The sequence below is a fragment of the Leucoraja erinacea genome, unplaced genomic scaffold (genome assembly GCF_028641065.1).
Source record: "Leucoraja erinacea ecotype New England unplaced genomic scaffold, Leri_hhj_1 Leri_375S, whole genome shotgun sequence".
NCBI classification, from domain to species: Eukaryota; Metazoa; Chordata; class Chondrichthyes; order Rajiformes; family Rajidae; genus Leucoraja; species Leucoraja erinaceus.
Genome location: NW_026576276.1, coordinates 74542 through 94404, shown reverse-complemented (window position 1 = coordinate 94404; position 19863 = coordinate 74542). Strand labels below are relative to the sequence as shown.

The following is a 19863-nucleotide window of genomic DNA, read 5'->3' as shown; positions in this document are numbered from 1 at the left end:
CCGTTCCACCATATAAGGGTAAAATAATTATTATAACAGTTGGAGAGGGGACAATTTATGTCGTATGAAAATGTTGAATAAAGCTTCCCCAAGTCCTATCAAATTTAACCAAGCGTTCAACAATGTTACTCCTAATTTTTTCTAAATTTAAACATGCTATCGTTTCAGAGTACCAGTGGAGTGTGGTTGGAGGATTAGAGTCTTTCCATTTAAATAAAATAGATCTTCTGGCAATTAATGTGGTAAAAGCAATCAGCCGATGGGCGGAACGGGACAGATGAGTAGAATCTAACATTGGTAGCCCAAAAATTGCAGTAATAGGATGAGGTTGTTAATCAATTCCTAAAACTACAGAAATAGTATCAACATTTACTTTCCAATATTTTTCCAAAAGTGGGCAGGACCAAAACATATGAGTCAATGAGGCCACTCAGAGTTACATCTGTCACAGGTAGGATTTATATGACCAGAAAAACAAGCAAACTTATCTTTTGACATATGAGCTCCGTGAACCACCTTGAATTGTATCAGAGCGTGTCTTGCACACATTGAGGAAGTATTAACTAATTGAAGAATCTTCTCACATTTCTCTATAGATAAAGAAGTTTGAAGTTCTCTTTCCCAGTCATTCTTAATTTTATCAAATGTATAATCGTTATTAAGCCCTTCTGATAAGGATTCAAATATAAAAACATTTCCAAGATATCGGTTTGATGTGGTAACGGAAAAAAGGGTAGAGTAACCGTCAAAAAATGTCTAATTTGTAAATATCTAAAAAATGTGAGTTAGGTAAATTATATTTATTGGAGAGTTGTACAAAAGTCATAAAACAACCATCCAAAAACAAATCGCAAAAAGCCACTAATCCGTTCCTCTTCCATAACAGAAAGGCTTGATCAGTGCTAGAAGGTTGGAAGAAAGAAATTAGATATGATAGGACTCGATAAAATAAAATAATTCAATCCAAAAAACCTACGAAATTGAAACCATATTCTATCCCACTTTCTCACCCATTCCCTACACACTAGGGGCATTAGAGAATTTTTAAAAACGGAATTAACCTACAAAACCCTCACATCTTTGAGATGTGGGAGGAAACCGAAGCACCCGGAGGAAACCCACAAGGTCACATTGAGAACGAGCAAACTCCATACAGACAGAACCTGAGGTCAGGACGAACCCAGTGTATCCAGTCTGTAAACAGAGTATAGTAGCACCGAAGATGAATTTACGCTCTCCTATTTTCAGAATAACACACTCAAACATATGCCTGGCACCATAATCGCGAGTGGTGCCTGCTATATGTTTGATTTTCACGTTTATTGATCTACACATTGCTTTTCAAGCATGTATCCCCCAAATAAAATACAAGGTGCCTGTACTCATAGATAACAGAATAAACAAAAAAAGTTCAATCAATGAAATACGCAATATTAGTGCAAATAAAGCCTGAGGTCCCTAGGGCAAATACGACAGTTCAGTTTGTGGTTTAGTTGGTGTTTATAGTGTTCAATAGCCTGGTGGATGTTGGGGAAAAAACTGCCCCTGAACCTGGACGTTACAGTTTTCAGGTTCCTTTACCTTCTTTCCGATGGTAGGAATGAAATGAGAGCGTGGCCAGGGTGGTGTGGGTCCTTGATGATGCTGGCAGCCTTTTAGAGGCAGCGCCTTGTATAAGATCCCTTTGATGGTGGGGAGGCCAGTACCAGTGATGGACCAGGCAGTTTAGTTTAGGTTAGTTTACAGATGCAGCGTGGAAACAGGTCCTTCAGCCCACCAGCGGACCAGCAATCCCCGGCACATTAACACGATCCCACACACACTAGGGACAATTTTACCCATACACCAAGCCAATTAACCTACAAACCTGTACATCTTTGGAGCGCGGGAGGAAACCGAAGATCTCGGAGAAAGCCCACGTGGTCACGGGGAGAAACGTACAGACTCCGTACAAACAGCACCCATAGTCGGGATCAAACCCCAGGTCTCCGGCGCTGCAAGTGTTGTAAGTTTCAGCAACTCTCCCCCGCACCGCTGTGGCCATGCAAAAGCTCCGATGTATGTATCTTTCTTGGACAAAAATATCCACTGACCACAGATTCCCGTCTCGTTGTTTTATTTATCCAATTAATTCATGTCGTGTAAATCAAATCATTTGCCTCGTGTAGGAAGGAACTGCAGATGCTGGTTTACTCCGGAGATAGAAACAAAATGCTGGAGTAACTCAGCGGTTCAGGCAGCATCTCTAGTGAAAAGGAATAGGTCAAGAGTAGGCCCTTCCTCAGACATTTACCTTGTAGACAGGTTTCGTCAAGTATTTAAATTACGATTCATTGTTAACATTTAGTTGAATGCTATAAATTGCCGCAGGCCTAATCTGTCTTTTACTAACACCAGAATCCTTAATATGTTACTGTGGACCTTACATTTGCTTTCATCAGTACTTGGAACAGGATGGTCATCTTAAGGATGTAATGTGGTCCATAGCCACCACCAAATACTTTGTGTAGGGACATACATCAGGGGTGAATAGACAATAGACAATAGGCAATAGGTGCAGGAGTAGGCCATTCGGCCCTTTGAGCCAACACCGCCATTCACTGTGATTATGGCTGATCGTCCACACTCAGTACCCCGTTCCTGCCTTCTCCCCATATCCCCTGACCCCGCTATCTTTAAGAGCTCTATCAAACTCTCTCTTGAAAGCATCCAGAGAATTGGCCTTCACTGTCTTTTGAGGCAGAGAATTCCACAGACTCACAACTCTCTGGGTGACAAAATCTTTCCTCATCTCTGTTCTAAATGGCCTACCCCTTATTCTTAAACTGTGGCCCCTGGTTCAGGACTCCCCCAACATTAGGAACATGTTTCCTGCCTCTAGCGTGTCCAATCCCTTAATAATCTTTTATGTTTCAATAAGATCCCTTCTCATCCTTCTAAATTCCAGTGTATACAAGCCCAGTCGCTCCATTCCATCAACATATGACAGTCCCGCCATCCCGGGAATTAACCTCATGAATCTTCACTGCACTCCCTCAATAGCAAGAATGTCCTTCCTCAAATTAGGGGACCAAAACTGCACACAATACTCCCAGTGTGGTCTCACTAGGGCCCTGTACAACTGCTTGAAATGGAATTTCAAGGAATAGTCATGTCAACTGCCAGCCTACCAGCCGTAAGTGAGCTGCCAGCAGATCAGGCTTGAGGGACTGAGCTGCCACCCCAAGAACCCATACCAGCGCTCCAGTAAGCTCCCCTCCCCCCCGCCACTGGCCACCAATATTGGAATTGGTGGAGAGGTGGAATATTGCGTCGGGACCAGCCCTCCCGTGTGAACATGGGACCCAACGGGTCCCACTTAGTCTAGTATCTCTCTAAACCTTTCCTATCCATGTACCTGTCAAAGTGTCTTTTACATGCTGTTGTGGTATCTGCCTCAACTACCTCCTCTGGCAACTAGTTCCTTATATCCACCACTCTCATTGTGAAAACGTTTGTACTAAATCTTGACCCTCTCACATACAACGTATGCCCTCATGTTTTTGATTCCCTACCCTGGTTAAAAGACTGTGCATTCACCATATTTCGTTTAGTTTAGTTTAGCTGAGTTTAGGGATACAACGTGGAAACTGGTCGACTGAGTCCACACCGACCAATGATCACCCATGCACGAGTTCGATCTTACGCACTAGGGACAATTTTACAGAAGCGAATTAAACTACAAACCCGCATGTCATTGGGACGAGATGTGAAACCAAAGCACCCGGAGGAAACCCATGCGGTCACAGGGAGAATGTACAAACTCCACATAGACAGCACCCGTAGTCAGGATCGAACCTGGCGTTGTAAGGCAGCAACTCTACCGCTGCACCACCATGCCACCCTCATGAGTCCCCTCTTGATTTATTCACCTCTATAAGATCACACCTCAGCATCCTGTGATCCAAGGAATAAAGTGGAAATCCCACATTAAACAACAAAAGAAAAGTTCAGTTTCAGGTCTATGTAGTTCAGAGCTTATTTCGAGGTTGTAGTGTTTAATAGCCTTATGGGTGTAGGGAAGAAGCTGCTCTTGAACCTGAATGTCACAGATTTTAGGCTCCTACACGTTCTTCATGATGGCAGGAAAACTAATGCCCGATATCTGTCTTTAATGCCAAGGCTGTGAGGTTTACAGGCCCCACCTCCCTCTCTCCCTCTCTCCTTCCCCCTCTCCCTCCCACTCTCCCTCCCACTCTCCCACAATCCCCGTAAGGCAGCAACTCTACCTCTGCGCCACTGCGCTGCCCATCAGCTGGTCTATTGTAAGTTGCTAACTTTGACACTGATGTTCAAGTCCCATTTCTAGGTCATAGGCATCAAGGCACATGTAAGGCACAAGGAACCTCCCACCTACATTTCACTATACAACATCTCTGTGTATCCTGTGCATCTTGATCTTCTGGATCAGTCTATAGAAACATAGAAACATAGAAATTAGGTGCAGGAGTAGGCCATTCGGCCCTTCGAGCCTGCACCGCCATTCAATATGATCATGGCTGATCATCCAACTCAGTATCCCGTACCTGCCTTCTCTCCATACCCCCTGATCCCGTTAGCCACAAGGGCCGCATCTAACTCCCTCTTAAATATAGCCAATGAACTGGCCTCAACTACCCTCTGTGGCAGAGAGTTCCAGAGATTTACCACTCTCTGTGTGAAAAAAGTTCTTCTCATCTCGGTTTTAAAGGATTTCCCCCTTATCCTTATGCTGTGACCCCTTGTCCTGGACTTCCCTAACATCGGGAACAATCTTCCAGCATCTAGCCTGTCCAACCCCTTAAGAATTTTGTAAGTTTCTATAAGATCCCCTCTCAATCTCCTAAATTCTAGAGAGTATAAACCAAGTCTATCCAGTCTTTCTTCATAAGACAGTCCTGACATCCCAGGAATCAGTCTGGTGAACCGTCTCTGCACTCCCTCTATGGCAATAATGTCCTTCCTCAGATTTGGAGACCAAAACTGTACGCAATACTCCAGGTGTGGTCTCACCAAGACCCTGTACAACTGCAGTAGGACTTCCCTGCTCCTATACTCAAATCATTTTTGCAATGAAAGCTAACATACCATTCGCTTTCTTTACTGCCTGCTGCACCTGCATGCCTACCTTCAATGTTTAAGAGTGTAACCTGCCTACCTTCAATGACTGGTGTACCATGACACCCAGGTCTCGCTGCATCTCCCCCTTTCCCAATCGGCCACCATTTAGATAATAGTCTGCTTTCCCATTTTTGCCACCAAAATGGATAACCTCACATTTATCCACATTATACTGCATCTGCCAAACATTTGCCCACTCACCCAGCCTATCCAAGTCACCTTGCAGTCTCCTACCATCCTCCTCACAGCTAACACTGCCCCCCCAGCTTAGTGTCATCCACAAACTTGGAGATATTGCCTTCAATTCCCTCATCCAGATCATTAATATATATTGTAAATAGCTGGGGTCCCAGCACTGAGTCTTGCGGTACCCCACTAGTCACTGCCTGCCATTGTGAAAAGGACCCGTTTACTCCTACTCTTTGCTTCCTGTTTCCCAGCCAGTTCTCTATCCACATCAATACTGAACCCCCAATGCCGTGTGCTTTAAGTTTGTATACTAATCTCTTATGTGGGACCTTGTCGAATGCCTTCTGGAAGTCCAGATACACCACATCCACTGGTTCTCCCCTATCCACGCTACTAGTTAATCTGATAATTGATAATTGATCCAAATCCTGCTGCAATCTTTCACAACCATCTTCACTATCTGCAAAACCACTCACTTCTGTATCATCAGCAAACTTGCTAATCTTGCCCTGTTCTATGACGTTTCACAGAGTGCAGTATAGAAGTTGGGAAGTCATGTTGCAGTTGCATAAGAAGTTAGTGAGGCCGCATTCAGAGTATTGTATTCAGTTCTGAGCACCAAGTTATAGGAAAGATGTCATCAAACTGGAAAGGGTACAGTGAAGATTTACGAGGATGTTGCCAGGACTAGACGGCCAGAACTATAGGGAGACGTTGAGTAGGATGAGGGATGATCTAATAGAGGTGTATAAAATCATGATTTGGATAGATGGTTGAGTCTTTTGCCCAGAGTAAGTGAATCGAGGAGCAGAGGACATAAGTTTAAGGGGAAGGGCAAAAGATTTAATAGGAATCTGAGGGGTATGTTTTTCACACAAAGGATGGTAGGTGTATGGAACAAGCTGCCAGAGGGGGTAGTTGAGGTAGTTGAGGCAGGGACTATTACAACATTTAAGAAACAGTTAGACAGGTACATGGATAGGACAGATTCGGAGGGATATGGATCAAATGTGGGCAGGTGGGGCTAGCGCAGATGAGACATGCACTTTAGCTGCTGTTGTCCCTTCAGTTCTCGCTTCTCTATACCTTCATTTCGCTTCACTTTTGGAATTTTGAAGTTGGGTACGATGTCTCTCACACTTACGCCGACTCCCACAATTGTTTTCAGCGCATAAATTCAACATTTTAGCGGTTTTTAACAGGTAGGAACGTACGCGTTTCTAGCATTAATAACATATACCAGAAATGACGGATGTCTTCAGGTTGGATTTAGCGGCTCTTTGCGTCGAGCCCTATGACCTAGTGACCTTCCGTGCAACCCCCCCTATAGATATCGCCAACGCCCTTTGGCTTGTTTAGAGATACAGCATGGAAGCAGGACGATTGGCCCACCGAGTCAACGCCGACCACCGATCACCCGTTCACACTAGTTCTATGTTATCTCACTTTCTCATCCACTCCCAACACACTTGGGGCAATTTACAGAGGCCAATTAACATACAGACCTGCATGTCTTTGCGATGTGGGAGGAAACTGTAGCACCCGGAGGAAACCCACATGGTCACAGGGAGAACATGCAACCTCCATACAGTCAGCAACTGAGGTCAATGGGTTAACAAAGAACTAGAGCGAGTGGGTGATCGGTGGTCTGCGTGCTCGGTGGGACAAAGCACCTGTTTCCATGCTACATCTTTCAATCAATTTGTGCTCACCTCAGCAGTTTGTACTGTCTTCCAGTGAGACATCATTGATCAGCCTGATTGCCAGCCCCCACCTCGTCAAAGTCAAAGTCAAAGTCAAAGTCAAAGTCAAAGTAGCCTTTATTGTCATTCAGAACTTGCGGTCTGAACGAAATTGTGTTGCCTTGCAGTCCTACATATAGTAAAAATGAAAAAAACACACAATAAACACAAATTAACATCCACCGCAGTGAATTCACCAGGCACCTCCTCACTGTGATGGAAGGCAAAAGTCTTAAGTCTTTGTCTCATCCCTTCTTATTCTCCCTCTGCGCCAAGGCGATCCAAGCTTCAGATGTTGTGACCCCGCCGGGTGATGGTAAGTAATGTCAGTCCCGCGGCTGAATCCGAGCTCCGCGAACGGGCCGGTTCAACTCCGCGGCCCGGGGTGGTCGAAACTGCCGCCCTCCAGTCCAGCGGACGCAGCTGTTGTTTCGGGAGCTCCGGAGAACAGGTCCCCAACACTGCCCCAGCGCCGAGGCCGGGTCGCCACTGCTGCTGCCCCAGATCTGAGGCCGGGTCGCCGCTGCCGCTGCCTCAGTTCTCTGGTGCCACAAGATGACCAGTTGCCACATACAAAATATTGTTTTATTGTTAACAAGATTTATCCAAAAGCGTTATGATGAAGAAACAAAGAACTGCAGATGCAGATGCTGGACTAGACCAAAGATGGACACAAAGTGCTGGAATAACTCAGTGGGTCAGACGGCATCTCTGGAGAAAAAGAGTTACGTTTTGGTTCAGGACCCTTCTTCAGACTGAAAGTAGGGGTAGATGGAGGGAGGGAGAGAGCTGGAGAGAGAAGGCGAGTTGTGGTCTTTCCTCCCCTCCAACTCTCCCCGCTCACCGCCAACCCATACTCTCAGTCTGAAGAAAGCTTCCAGACCGGATATGTCACCCATCTTTTTTCTCCAGAAATGTTGTCTGACCCGGTGAGTTATTCCAGCAATCAGCGATATCGTGAAGCCGGGAGGAGGCAGGAGACAAGAACCATGCTGGGTGTAGGGAACATTCACAGTGAACACCGGTGAGGAGGTACACCTGGCTCAGTGTTTGAGGCACTCCAATCGGGCAACGAGTGATTGCGGGACTTTGCACCTTGAAGCCAGCCAAGGATCTCATTCTCTTCCCCACACTTGTGAAGTAAAGTCCAAGGCAAACAATGAGGCTTTGGCGGTGACTTCCTAGACATTGGGCATGGCGTGAAGTCTGAAGAAGGATCTCAATCCTCAAAACGTCGTCTGTCCATTCCCTCCACAGATGCTGCCTGACCCGCTGCGTTCCTCCAGCACTTTGTGTTCTAATCGAGACTCCAGCGTCTGCAATTCATTGTGTCTCCTTACTGGTTATCGCGGTTGCATCTAGCAATATTTTTAGTACTATGGTTGCCTTTTGCATTAGAAGATCAAAAGATTTAAAAATATTAGGGAGAGCGCCCCGCCAGACCCTTCTCCCCAGAGCAAGTTGGAAGAAAGCAAGCAGCAACATTGGGAGCTGGTTCACAGATTGTCATTCGACTCAGTTCGTAAATGGTCCCAGGTGTTGAGAACAGATGATCGTTGAGGTTCAACTTGTGTTTCTGGTTTTGGTGGAGCTGAGCGAATTGTTGATCTGAAAAGTCTGATGTTGTGAGAAATGAGAGCTTTCTTCAGAGTTTCCTTGAACGTGGAACTGGAGAAGTAGTACACAAACGGATCGAGCACACTGTTCAAGTAAGTGATGCACAGGGTGTTGCAGAAGACCTGCACGGTAACGTCGAACGTCTTGCAATTACTTACATGGTTTGAGATTAAAACAGCAATTACAGCAACGTTGCTGGGTAAGAAACAGATGATGAAAACCGTCGCCACGACCACCACAAGCCTCGTTGCTCGTTTATATTTGCCCCTCAGTTCAGATTTCATCTGCTTTAGCTTCCAGGCGATACAGCAAGTGGAAAACAGGATGATCGAAGCCGGTAAAAGGAAATTGAAAATAATAAAAACCATGTTAGTGAAAATCGCTGTGGAACTTAAGGGCTTGAATGGTTTGAACGGCTCACAATTTGTCACATTCATGTGCTGGAACGTGCGACGTTCAGTCAAAACGTGCAAACACATCGCCAGCGTTACAAGCCAAACAATGCAGGATACCTTCACCGCACCGCTTGTGGTCATTTTGCTCACTTTATGGTGAGGGTGGATCACCTTGAAGTAGCGTTCAAGCGCCATAACCGCCAGGAAAGCAACGCTCACTGCCCGGTTCATAAATATCGTGAATATCTTCAGGCGACAGGCAACATCGCCGAAAATCCAGTCTTTCCCACGGATGTAATAGTCAACTCGAAATGGTAGGGCGCAGATTAGCAGAGTGTCCGCGATGGCCAGGTTCAACCCGTACACTGTGTTTGATCTCCAAGTTTTCACATGCAAAGTGAAGATCCACAGAGCAATTGCATTTCCAATGAATCCAAAGATAAATGTTAAAATGAGCACTGGCGGATTGTAGGATGAGTTAATGTCCTCCACTAATGGACAAGACTTGTTCTCGTCACCCATCGTGGAAGTAAACTCAGTTACTTTGAAAGAGGAATAAGATGAGATGCAGTGTAATATGTACGGGGGGGGGGGGGGGGGAGGAAGGGGGGGGTGTTATGCTTCGCATCATAGATCTGGGGTGGTTCCACGGCCAAAACCGCACAGCTAAAAGAAGTTACATTGTGAAACTTCCAACAACTCACTGAGAAATCCTACCAAGGTACACGGCAGCCATAAATCACATTGAGGAACCTGGGATTATGTTGAATGGGTTTATTGGAGACACAAGAGACTGCACCAAGTTTCGTTCATAAATTATAGGAGCAGAGTTAGGTCATTCGGTCCATCAAGTCTACCGTGCCATTCAATCATGGCTGATCTATCTTTCCTTCTCAACCCCCATTCTCCTGCCGTCTCTGCATAATCCGTGACACCTGCACTAATCAATAATCTATCAATCTTCACCTTAAAAACATCCTTGACTTGGCCCCCACAGCCTTCTGTGGCAATGAATTCCACAGATTCACCACCCTCTGACCAAAGAAATACCTCCTCATCTCCTATCCAAAGCTATGTCCTTTTATTCTGGGGCTATGGGCTCTGATGCTAGACTCTACCACTAGTGGAAACATTCTTTCCACATCCACTCTATCCAAGCCTTTCAAGAAAGTATTGTTTTTTTTGTTTCCTAGTTTGCTGTAAGAATTCTGAAACCTGCTTGGCTATTTGGTCTACTTGGGGTTAGGTTTATTATTATCATATGTACCGAGGTACAGTGAAAAGCTTTGTTGCTTTCAAATCTGACATTACTATACAAACAATCAAGCCAAACTCACGAACAATAGGTAAAACAAAGGGAAAGATACAGAGTGCAGAATATAATTCTCAGCATTGTAGCGCATAAGTTGCAGAGACCAAGTTCAATGTCTGCAATGAGGTAGAGGTGAACCGGATGGTCCCCTAGCTTATTGAAGGACCGTTCAGAAGCCTAGTAACAGAGGGGAAGAAACTGTTCCTCATTCTGGTGGTGAGCGCTTTCAAGCTGCTTTCCATCTGCCTGACGTGAGTGGGGAAAATAAGGGATGACCATTATGGAATTAGAAGGAACTGCAGATTGTGGTTTATACCAAAGATTATGCTGTGCTGTTGTGCTGAAGCAAAGCAAGAATTTCATTGTCCCATCTGGGACACATGACAATAAACTCTCTTGAATCTTGAATCTTGAGATAGACACAAAGTGCTGGAGTAACTCAGCGGGTCAGAAAATAAATAGATAACGTTTCAGGTCAAGATGCTTCTTCAGACACTGAACAAGAAGGATCTCGACCCAAAACATCACAAATGTCCTTTCTCCAGATTGCTGCCTGACACACTGAGTTACTTCACAATTCTGTGTCTATATTCAGTGTAAACCAGCATCTGTAGTTACTTCGTGCACAAGCCAACGATGGGGAGTATTGTCTGTGTGTTCAAGGGAGCAGTCACTGATGATAACACAGTGATGGACACTCCACTGCTCCCTGACATGTAGCCCCTTGTTCCAGATCTCATTAGGATATCGGTAATTACGAAATTAGAGCAAATCGGTACCACAGCATGGCCGTCCGAAAGGGGGGGGGGGGGGTACGTTGGGTGCGACCGTACCCCTCTTTTCCCCCTCAGAGTAAGACAAAAATCCCCCCCAAAACCCCCCCGCCCAAAAAAAAAATCAGCGTTTCCACTTTGGAAACGGCCAGTTCTCCATTCTCCCGTCGCCGGGCGGGAGTGGCTGAATCTGAACCCAGCGGCTGTAACCCCAACACTAGACGTCGCTGCGGCGGGCCCACTCCCCTCGCCTCCCCCGCCCAAGCCAACTCCCGCCCATGGCATCCTCGCTGGCCCCAGCTTCGCCCACGCCAGCCCCGCTGACCCCCGCTGGACCCACACCACCCCCCCCATGCTGTCCCCTGCTGTGCCCACGCCACCCCCCCGCTGACCCCCGCTGGGCCCACGCCACCCCCGCTGACTCCTGCTGGGCCCACACGACTCCCACTGGGCCCACACCACCCCCGCTGGGCCCACGCCACCCCCCGCTGGGCCCACGCCACCCCCACTGGGAGGAGATTGATAGATTCTTGATTGATATGGGTGTCGGAGGTGATGGGGAGAAGGCAGGAGAATGGGTTCGAGAGGGAAAGATCTCCCAACTTCTATACTCAATACTCTGACTGATGAAGGCCAAAGTGCCAAAATTCTTTTTGACCACCCGATATACCTGAGACATGACCTTCAACTAAACCATGCAACCATCAACCATATCTCTGCCCATCTGGCTAATTAGAAACATAGAAACATAGAAATTAGGTGCAGGAGTAGGCCATTCGGCCCTTCGAGCCTGCACCGCCATTCAATATGATCATGGCTGATCATACAACTCAGTATCCCGTACCTGCCTTCGCTCCATACCCCCTGATCCCCTTAGCCACAAGGGCCACATCTAACTCCCTTTACCACTCTCTGTGTGAAAAAAGTTCTTCTCATCTCGGTTTTAAAGGATTTCCCCCTTATCCTTAAGCTGTGTCCCCTTGTCCTGGACTTCCCTAACATCGGGAACAATCTTCCTGCATCTAGCCTGTCCAACCCCTTAAGTATTTTGTAAGTTTCTATAAGATCCCCTCTCAATCTCCTAAATTCTAGAGAGTATAAACCAAGTCTATCCAGTCTTTCTTCATAAGACAGTCCTGACATCCCAGGAATCAGTCTGGTGAACCGTCTCTGCACTCCCTCTATGGCAATAAAGTCCTTCCTCAGATTTGGAGACCAAAACTGTACGCAATACTCCAGGTGTGGTCTCACCAAGACCCTGTACAACTGCAGTAGAACTTCCCTGCTCCTATACTCAAATCCTTTTGCAATGAAAGCTAACACACCATTCACTTTCTTTACTGCCTGCTGCACCTGCATGTCTACCTTCAATGACTGGTGTACCATGACACCCAGGTCTCGCTGCATCTCCCCCTTTCCCAATCGGCCACCATTTAGATAATAGTCTGCTTTCCCGTTTTTGCCACCAAAATGGATAACCTCACATTTATCCACATTACACTGCATCTGCCAAACATTTGCCCACTCACCCAGTCTATCCAAGTCACCTTGCAGTCTCCTAGCATCCTCCTCACAGCTCACACTGCCCCCCAGCTTAGTGTCATCCGCAAACTTGGAGATATTGCCTTCAATTCCCTCATCCAGATCATTAATATATATATTGTAAATAGCTGAGGTCCCAGCACTGAGCCTTGCGGTACCCCCCTAGTCACTGCCTGCCATTGTGAAAAGGACCCGTTTACTCCTACTCTTTGCTTCCTGTTTGCCAGCCAGTTCTCTATCCACATCAATACTGAACCCCCAATGCCGTGTGCTTTAAGTTTGTATACTAATCTCTTATGTGGGACCTTGTCGAAAGCCTTCTGGAAATCCAGAACACCACATCCACTGGTTCTCCCCTATCCACGCTACTTGTTACATCTGATAATTGATAATTGATCCAAATCCTGCTGCAATCTTTCACAACCATCTTCACTATCTGCAAAACCACTCACTTCTGTATCATCAGCAAACTTGCTAATCTTGCCCTGTTCTATGACGTTTCACAGAGTGCAGTATAGCGGGTCACGCTGAATATAGAAGTTGGGAAGTCATGTTGCAGTTGCATAAGAAGTTAGTGAGGCCGCATTCAGAGTATTGTATTCAGTTCTGAGCACCAAGTTATAGGAAAGATGTCATCAAACTGGAAAGGGTACAGTGAAGATTTATGAGGATGTTGCCAGGTCTAGAGGGCCAGAACTATAGGGAGAGGTTGAGTAGGATGAGGGATGATCTAATAGAGGTGTATAAAATCATGATTTGGATAGATGGTTGAGTCTTTTGCCCAGAGTAAGTGAATCGAGGAGCCGAGGACATAAGTTTAAGGGGAAGGGCAAAAGATTTAATAGGAATCTGAGGGGTATGTTTTTCACACAATGGATGGTAGGTGTATGGAACAAGCTGCCAGAGGGGGTAGTTGAGGTAGTTGAGGCAGGGACTATTACAACATTTAAGAAACAGTTAGACAGGTACATGGATAGGACAGATTCGGAGGGATATGGATCAAACGTGGGCAGGTGGGACTAGTGCAGATGAGACATGCTGGGCTGAAGGGCCTGTTTCCACACTGTATCACTCTATGGCTTTATCTATCTTTCCCTCTCAAACCCATTCTCCTGCCTTCTCCCCATTACCTCCGACACCCGTATCAATCAAGAATCTATCAATCTCCTCCTAAAAAATGTCCATTGACTTGACCTACACAGCTGCCTGTGGCAATGAATTCCACAGTTCACCACCCTCTGACTTAAAAAATTCCTGCTCATCTCCTTCCTAAAGGAATGTCTTTTAATTCTGAGGCTGTGGCCACTGGTCCTAGGCTCTCCCAGTAGTGGAAACATCCTCTCCAAATCCACTCCATCCAGGTTTTTACCAGGCTGGGACAGACGGCAGCAGCTTCACACCGTGCCCCAAAGCTTGTGTCCTGTCCTGCATCACCCAAGGCAGCAGAGACGTTATAGGAGAGGGCAAGCACCGTAACAAGCTCACGATGGTTTGGGTAACATTCAGGAATGTCTATGCATGTCACATCATGAATATTACTGAAGAACGGTCTTGACCCGAAATATACTCTATACCTTTTCTCCAGAGATGCTGCTTGACTCACTGAGTTACTCCAGCACTCTGTGACATGTCACCTATCCGTGTTCGCCAGAGATACAGCCTGACCCGCTGAGTTACTCCAGCACTCTGTGAAACTTCGCCTATTCATATTCTCCGCAGATGCTGCCTGACCCACTGAGTTACTCCAGCACTTTGTGACTATTTCCCCTTCACCCATTTGCCCAAGCCCACTCCCCCCCCCCCCTTTCCGATGTTCCTTTCCACCCATAAACCTCTCTCTGCCTTCACTCCTCTTTCAAATCTGCTCTACTTATATACATGCATTTTTCTTCTTCACTTTTTAGTCATAGAATGATGCAGTGTGGAAACAGGCCCTTCAGCCCAACTTGCCCACACCGACCAACATGACCCATCTAAACTAGTCCCACTCACACGCGTTTGGCCCATATCTATCTAAATCTGTCGTATCCATATACGTGTCCAAATGTCTCTTAAACATTAGGATAGTCCCAGCCTTAACTACCTCTTCTAGCAGCTCGTTACATACACCCAGCACCCTTTGTGTGAAAAAGCTACCTCTCAGATTCCTGTTAATTTCTGAAATATTGGTCATAAATTTGGTGCAAAAATGCTCCAAAATAAGGCTCAGAATGCACCAGAAAACATCTAAAACCCCTGAGCTTCCAGGGCCCTTAAGTGGGACCCTGGCATCGAGGAACTTCACGCTTCGCACTCGTGATGTGCGCAGCACGCACATTATTTCACATTAAGTTTCTTTTAATCCTGTCATGCATGCATTTTTGTAATCTTGTCATACATTGAAAAGCTTCGTACGGGCCTGCACAGGGTCCATGCAATCCTCTGAGCACATTTCTGCTTCTCAGCAGCAGATGACAATGGTCAGAAAGTCCAGACCCTTGTGACGTTTGCAGATATATATCTGAGTGGGAAAATCAGCTTCTGAGGAACATATGAAGTGGCTATAAAGGTACAGGTTAAAGGAAGGCCATGAGCAGGGCAGATGGAACATTATGTGCGGCATAGATTTGGTGGAGAAATCATTTGGACAAACCATTTGGTGGCACAGTGGCGCAGCGGTAGAGCTGCTGCCTTACAGTGCCAGAGACCGGGGTTCGATTTCAACCTCAGGTGCTGTCTGTGTGGAGTTTGCACGTTCGCCCTGTGATGGCGTGGGTTTCCTCCTTGTGCTCCGGTTTCCTCCCACATCGCAAAGACGTGCAGGTATGGAGGTAAATTAGCCTCTGTAAATTCCCCTAGCGTGTAGAGAGTAGATGGGAAAGTGGGATAACATGGAACTAGTGTGAACGGGTGATCATTGAAGGGCATGGAAGGTTGTTTCCATTCTGTCACTCTCGAATCTAAACTAAATATGAGGTTACCTACTATGATTAAGAAACCTTTCTGGAAGGTAAGATAAATCTTACATAATGTCACATGTTTCATTTCTCCAGAGATGCTGCCTGACCCGCTGAGTTACTCCAGCTTGTTGTATCCATATCATGGGTGATTTGGCCAGCAGGAGGCGACAACTGTCAGTCAGAAGAAATCATAGAGCAAACAATTCCATTCCTTGCTAAATTTCTTTGAGTTTAGAGATACAGCATGGAAACAGGTTCTTCAGCCCACCAAGTCCATGCTGACCATCGAACAACTGTCCACGCTAGTTTTTTTGACATCCCACTTTCACATCCACTCCCTACACACTAGAGGCAATTTTGCAGAAGTCGATTAACCGACAAACCTGCACGTCATTGGAATCCCACGCTGACACAGGGACAACTGGCAAACTCCTCACAGACAGCACCCGTAGTCAGGATCGAACCTGGATCTGTGGCATGCTCCATGAAGAATGGAAAGTTGACATTGCCACAAGAAGCAATTAGGAAGACAAATAATTAGTGCATTAGATTTTAATGCGAAGAGAATAGAATATATAAATATAGAAATCTCACTCCAGTTACATGCAGCCTAAGTAAGATGGCAACAAACATTTTTAGTAACACAAGATCTCAAGAAAAAGGAAGGTCAGTGAATCTTGTTCCACTAGTCACAAGACCATGGGCAGAGCAACCATTTCTCTATTCTCTTAATTCAGGACATCTTTTGAAAAATGGGAAGGAATACATTTACCAAACACACAGTGACCATCTCTCCTCTCCCTCTCTCATTTGGTGTGGCCACTGTGGATCAGCCGGTAGAGGTGCTGCCTCACAACACCAGACACCCGGGTTCGATGCTGACCTCGGGTGCTGTCTCGACGGAGTTTGCAAGTTCTACTTGTGACCGCATGCGTTTCCTCCGTGTGCTCCGGTTCCCTCCCATATTCCAATGACGTGCGGGTTTATAGGTTAATTGTCCTCTGTAAATTGCCCCTAATGTGTGGTGTGCAGAATATGAAACTTGGATAACATAATACTATAATATGTCATTTTAATTATAGATTTTTCTGCCCCTAACTGTTACTTAATGTAAAGCTCTTTCTATCCCCTTAGTCACTTAATATAATGCCATAAAATATAGCATGGAAACAGGCCCTTCGGCCCAGCTCATCCATGCCGACCAAGTTGCCAAACCGAGCTAGTCCCACTTACCCGCATTTGACCAATATACATCCAAACCTTTCCTATCCATGTACCTGTCCAAGTGCATTTTAAATGTCGTAAATGTACCTACCTCTAACATTTGAAAAAGGGTCCTGATCTGAAACGTTATGTATCCATGTTCGCCAGAGATGCTAGACTGACCCATTGAGTTCCTTATCAAATAGTGCAAGCCCTGGATAAGCAAATCCATGCCAACCAGCGATCATGCGTTCAAACTAGTTCTATGCTATCCCACTTTCTCTCCTTTCTTTTAAAATCTTTGTATTAGTTTTTTCCAAAAGCAAAAACAAGACAACAACAAAAAATGATAAACATAACAATGATATTGATACATAGGGATCATGGTTACATTAATGGCAGGTATAACTTAAATATGAGTCCAGTGTCAAAATACACATTGAATATAGACCTCTCTATAATATAGTTAAGTGTTTAAATGAGAACTTATATATATAAAACAAAAAGATAAAAAGAAAAAAAAAGAAAAAGAGAGAAAAAACGAAAAAATAAAAGCCCACTAAACTAAAGAAAAAGCAAAACAGAATCTGGGCTGTAAAGAATTTCAACAATTTAAGTCCCTGTTTGGCATCAAGTCCGTTCCACCGTATAAGGGTAAAATAATTATTATAACAGTTGGAGAGGGGACAATTTATGTCGTATGAAAATGTTGAATAAAGCTTCCCCAAGTCCTATCAAATTTAACCAAGCGTTCAACAATGTTACTCCTAATTTTTTCTAAATTTAAACATGCTATCGTTTCAGAGTACCAGTGGAGTGTGGTTGGAGGATTAGAGTCTTTCCATTTAAATAAAATAGATCTTCTGGCAATTAATGTGGTAAAAGCAATCAGCCGATGGGCGGAACGGGACAGATGAGTAGAATCTAACATTGGTAGCCCAAAAATTGCAGTAATAGGATGAGGTTGTAAATCAATTCCTAAAACTACAGAAATAGTATCAACATTTACTTTCCAATATTTTTCCAAAAGTGGGCAGGACCAAAACATATGAGTCAATGAGGCCACTTCAGAATTACATCTGTCACAGGTAGGATTTATATGACCAGAAAAACAAGCAAACTTATCTTTTGACATATGAGCTCCGTGAACCACCTTGAATTGTATCAGAGCATGTCTTGCACACATTGAGGAAGTATTAACTAATTAATAATAATAATAATAATAATATTTATTTATATAGCACTTTTCAACAAAACCAGTATTTGAACCAAAGTGCTTTACAGAGATTGATTAAATTAATTGAACAGATCAATGCAATAAATCCATACAAATCAAAAAAAGAGAAAAAAGAGAAAAAGAAAAAAAGACACAGAAACAGTACACTATAGAAATCAACATGAAACGTCCCCCCACAGCAGAATTCACTGTGAGGGAAGGCACCAAAAATATCCAGTTCTCCCCCTCATAGTCCACCCGAGGTCGGGGCCTATATCTGGCCTCCTCAGCCAGCCCGGTGTCTTCAGGCCCTCTTGCCGTGAAGCTGGATCATCGGCGTCGGTGAACATCCATCAGCGGCCAGGACTGAAGCGGCCGCTTCCCCCCCGAAGACTGCAACGACCAAAGTTCACAGGCCGCGCCGGCCGAACCCCCGACACTGGCGATCTCGGATCTCGGATCCCAGGCTCCGCGGTGCCGTCAACGGTCACAGTGCCCCGGAGATTACCGCAAGGCGACCCGGTAAGGCATCGCCCGCTCCTTGTAGATGTCCCAGCATCTACACCGCCGTCGAAGCTGCAGTCCCCGCAGGAAACGCCGCTCAGCGCTGCTCCAGTTCGACTAGGCCGCACAGAGAGGACGAAGATGCGGTTCGGAGAAAAACCGCATCTCCGACCAGGTAGGACTGGGGTTAAAAATAATTTCCCCCTTCCCCTCCCCCACCCACCACATAAAAGAAGACCTCCAATAAACACCTGATATGAACAGGACTAAAAATAAAAATAAATAAGGGTGAAAGGACGGACAGCAGGAGGAGCGGCCATACACAACGGCGCATCACCCCCGCTGTCCGCCATCTTGAAGAATCTTCTCACATTTCTCTATAGATAAAGAAGTTTGAAGTTCTCTTTCCCAGTCATTCTTAATTTTATCAAATGTATAATCGTTATTAAGCCCTTCTGATAAGGATTCAAATATAAAAACATTTCCAAGATATCGGTTTGATGTGGTAACGGAAAAAAGGGTAGAGTAACCGTCAAAAAATGTCTAATTTGTAAATATCTAAAAAATGTGAGTTAGGTAAATTATATTTATTGGAGAGTTGTACAAAAGTCATAAAACAACCATTCAAAAACAAATCACAAAAAGCCACTAATCCGTTCCTCTTCCATAACAGAAAGGGTTCATCAGTGCTAGAATGTTGGAAGAAAAAAATTAGATATGATAGGACTCGATAAAATAAAATCATTCAATCCAAAAAACCTACGAAATTGAAACCATATTCTATCCCACTTTCTCACCCATTCCCTACACACTAGGGGCATTAGAGAATTTTTAAAAACAGAATTAACCTACAAAACCCTCACATCTTTGAGATGTGGGAGGAAACCGAAGCACCCGGAGGAAACCCACAAGGTCACATTGAGAACGAGCAAACTCCATACAGACAGAACCTGAGGTCAGGACGAACCCAGTGTATCCAGTCTGTAAACAGAGTATAGTAGCACCGAAGATGAATTTACGCTCTCCTATTTTCAGAATAACACACTCAAACATATGCCTGGCACCATAATCGCGAGTGGTGCCTGCTATATGTTTGATTTTCACATTTATTGATCTACACATTGCTTTTCAAGCATGTATCCCCCAAGTAAAATACAAGGTGCCTGTACTCCTAGATAACAGAATAAACAAAAATAGATCAATCAATGAAAAACGCAATATTAGTGCAAATAAAGCCTGAGGTCCCTAGGGCAAATACGACAGTTCAGTTTGTGGTTTAGTTGGTGTTTATA

The 19863-nt window shown here is 45.0% G+C and overlaps 1 protein-coding gene across 1 annotated transcript; it reads right to left on the bottom strand.

The window, feature by feature from the left end:
- Positions 1-8454: 8454 nt before the first annotated feature.
- On the bottom strand, positions 8455-9655 carry LOC129693644 (hydroxycarboxylic acid receptor 3-like). Its single transcript, XM_055630429.1, has one exon. The coding sequence runs from the start codon at positions 9602-9604 to the stop codon at positions 8567-8569; it is 1038 nt and encodes a 345-aa protein (XP_055486404.1). The 5' UTR covers positions 9605-9655; the 3' UTR covers positions 8455-8566.
- Positions 9656-19863: the final 10208 nt, after the last annotated feature.

What these genes read in the sequence shown, in the direction of transcription:
- LOC129693644 (XM_055630429.1), bottom strand. Translation starts at nt 9,604, where the DNA reads ATGGGTGACGAGAACAAGTCTTGTCCATTAGTGGAGGACATTAACTCA.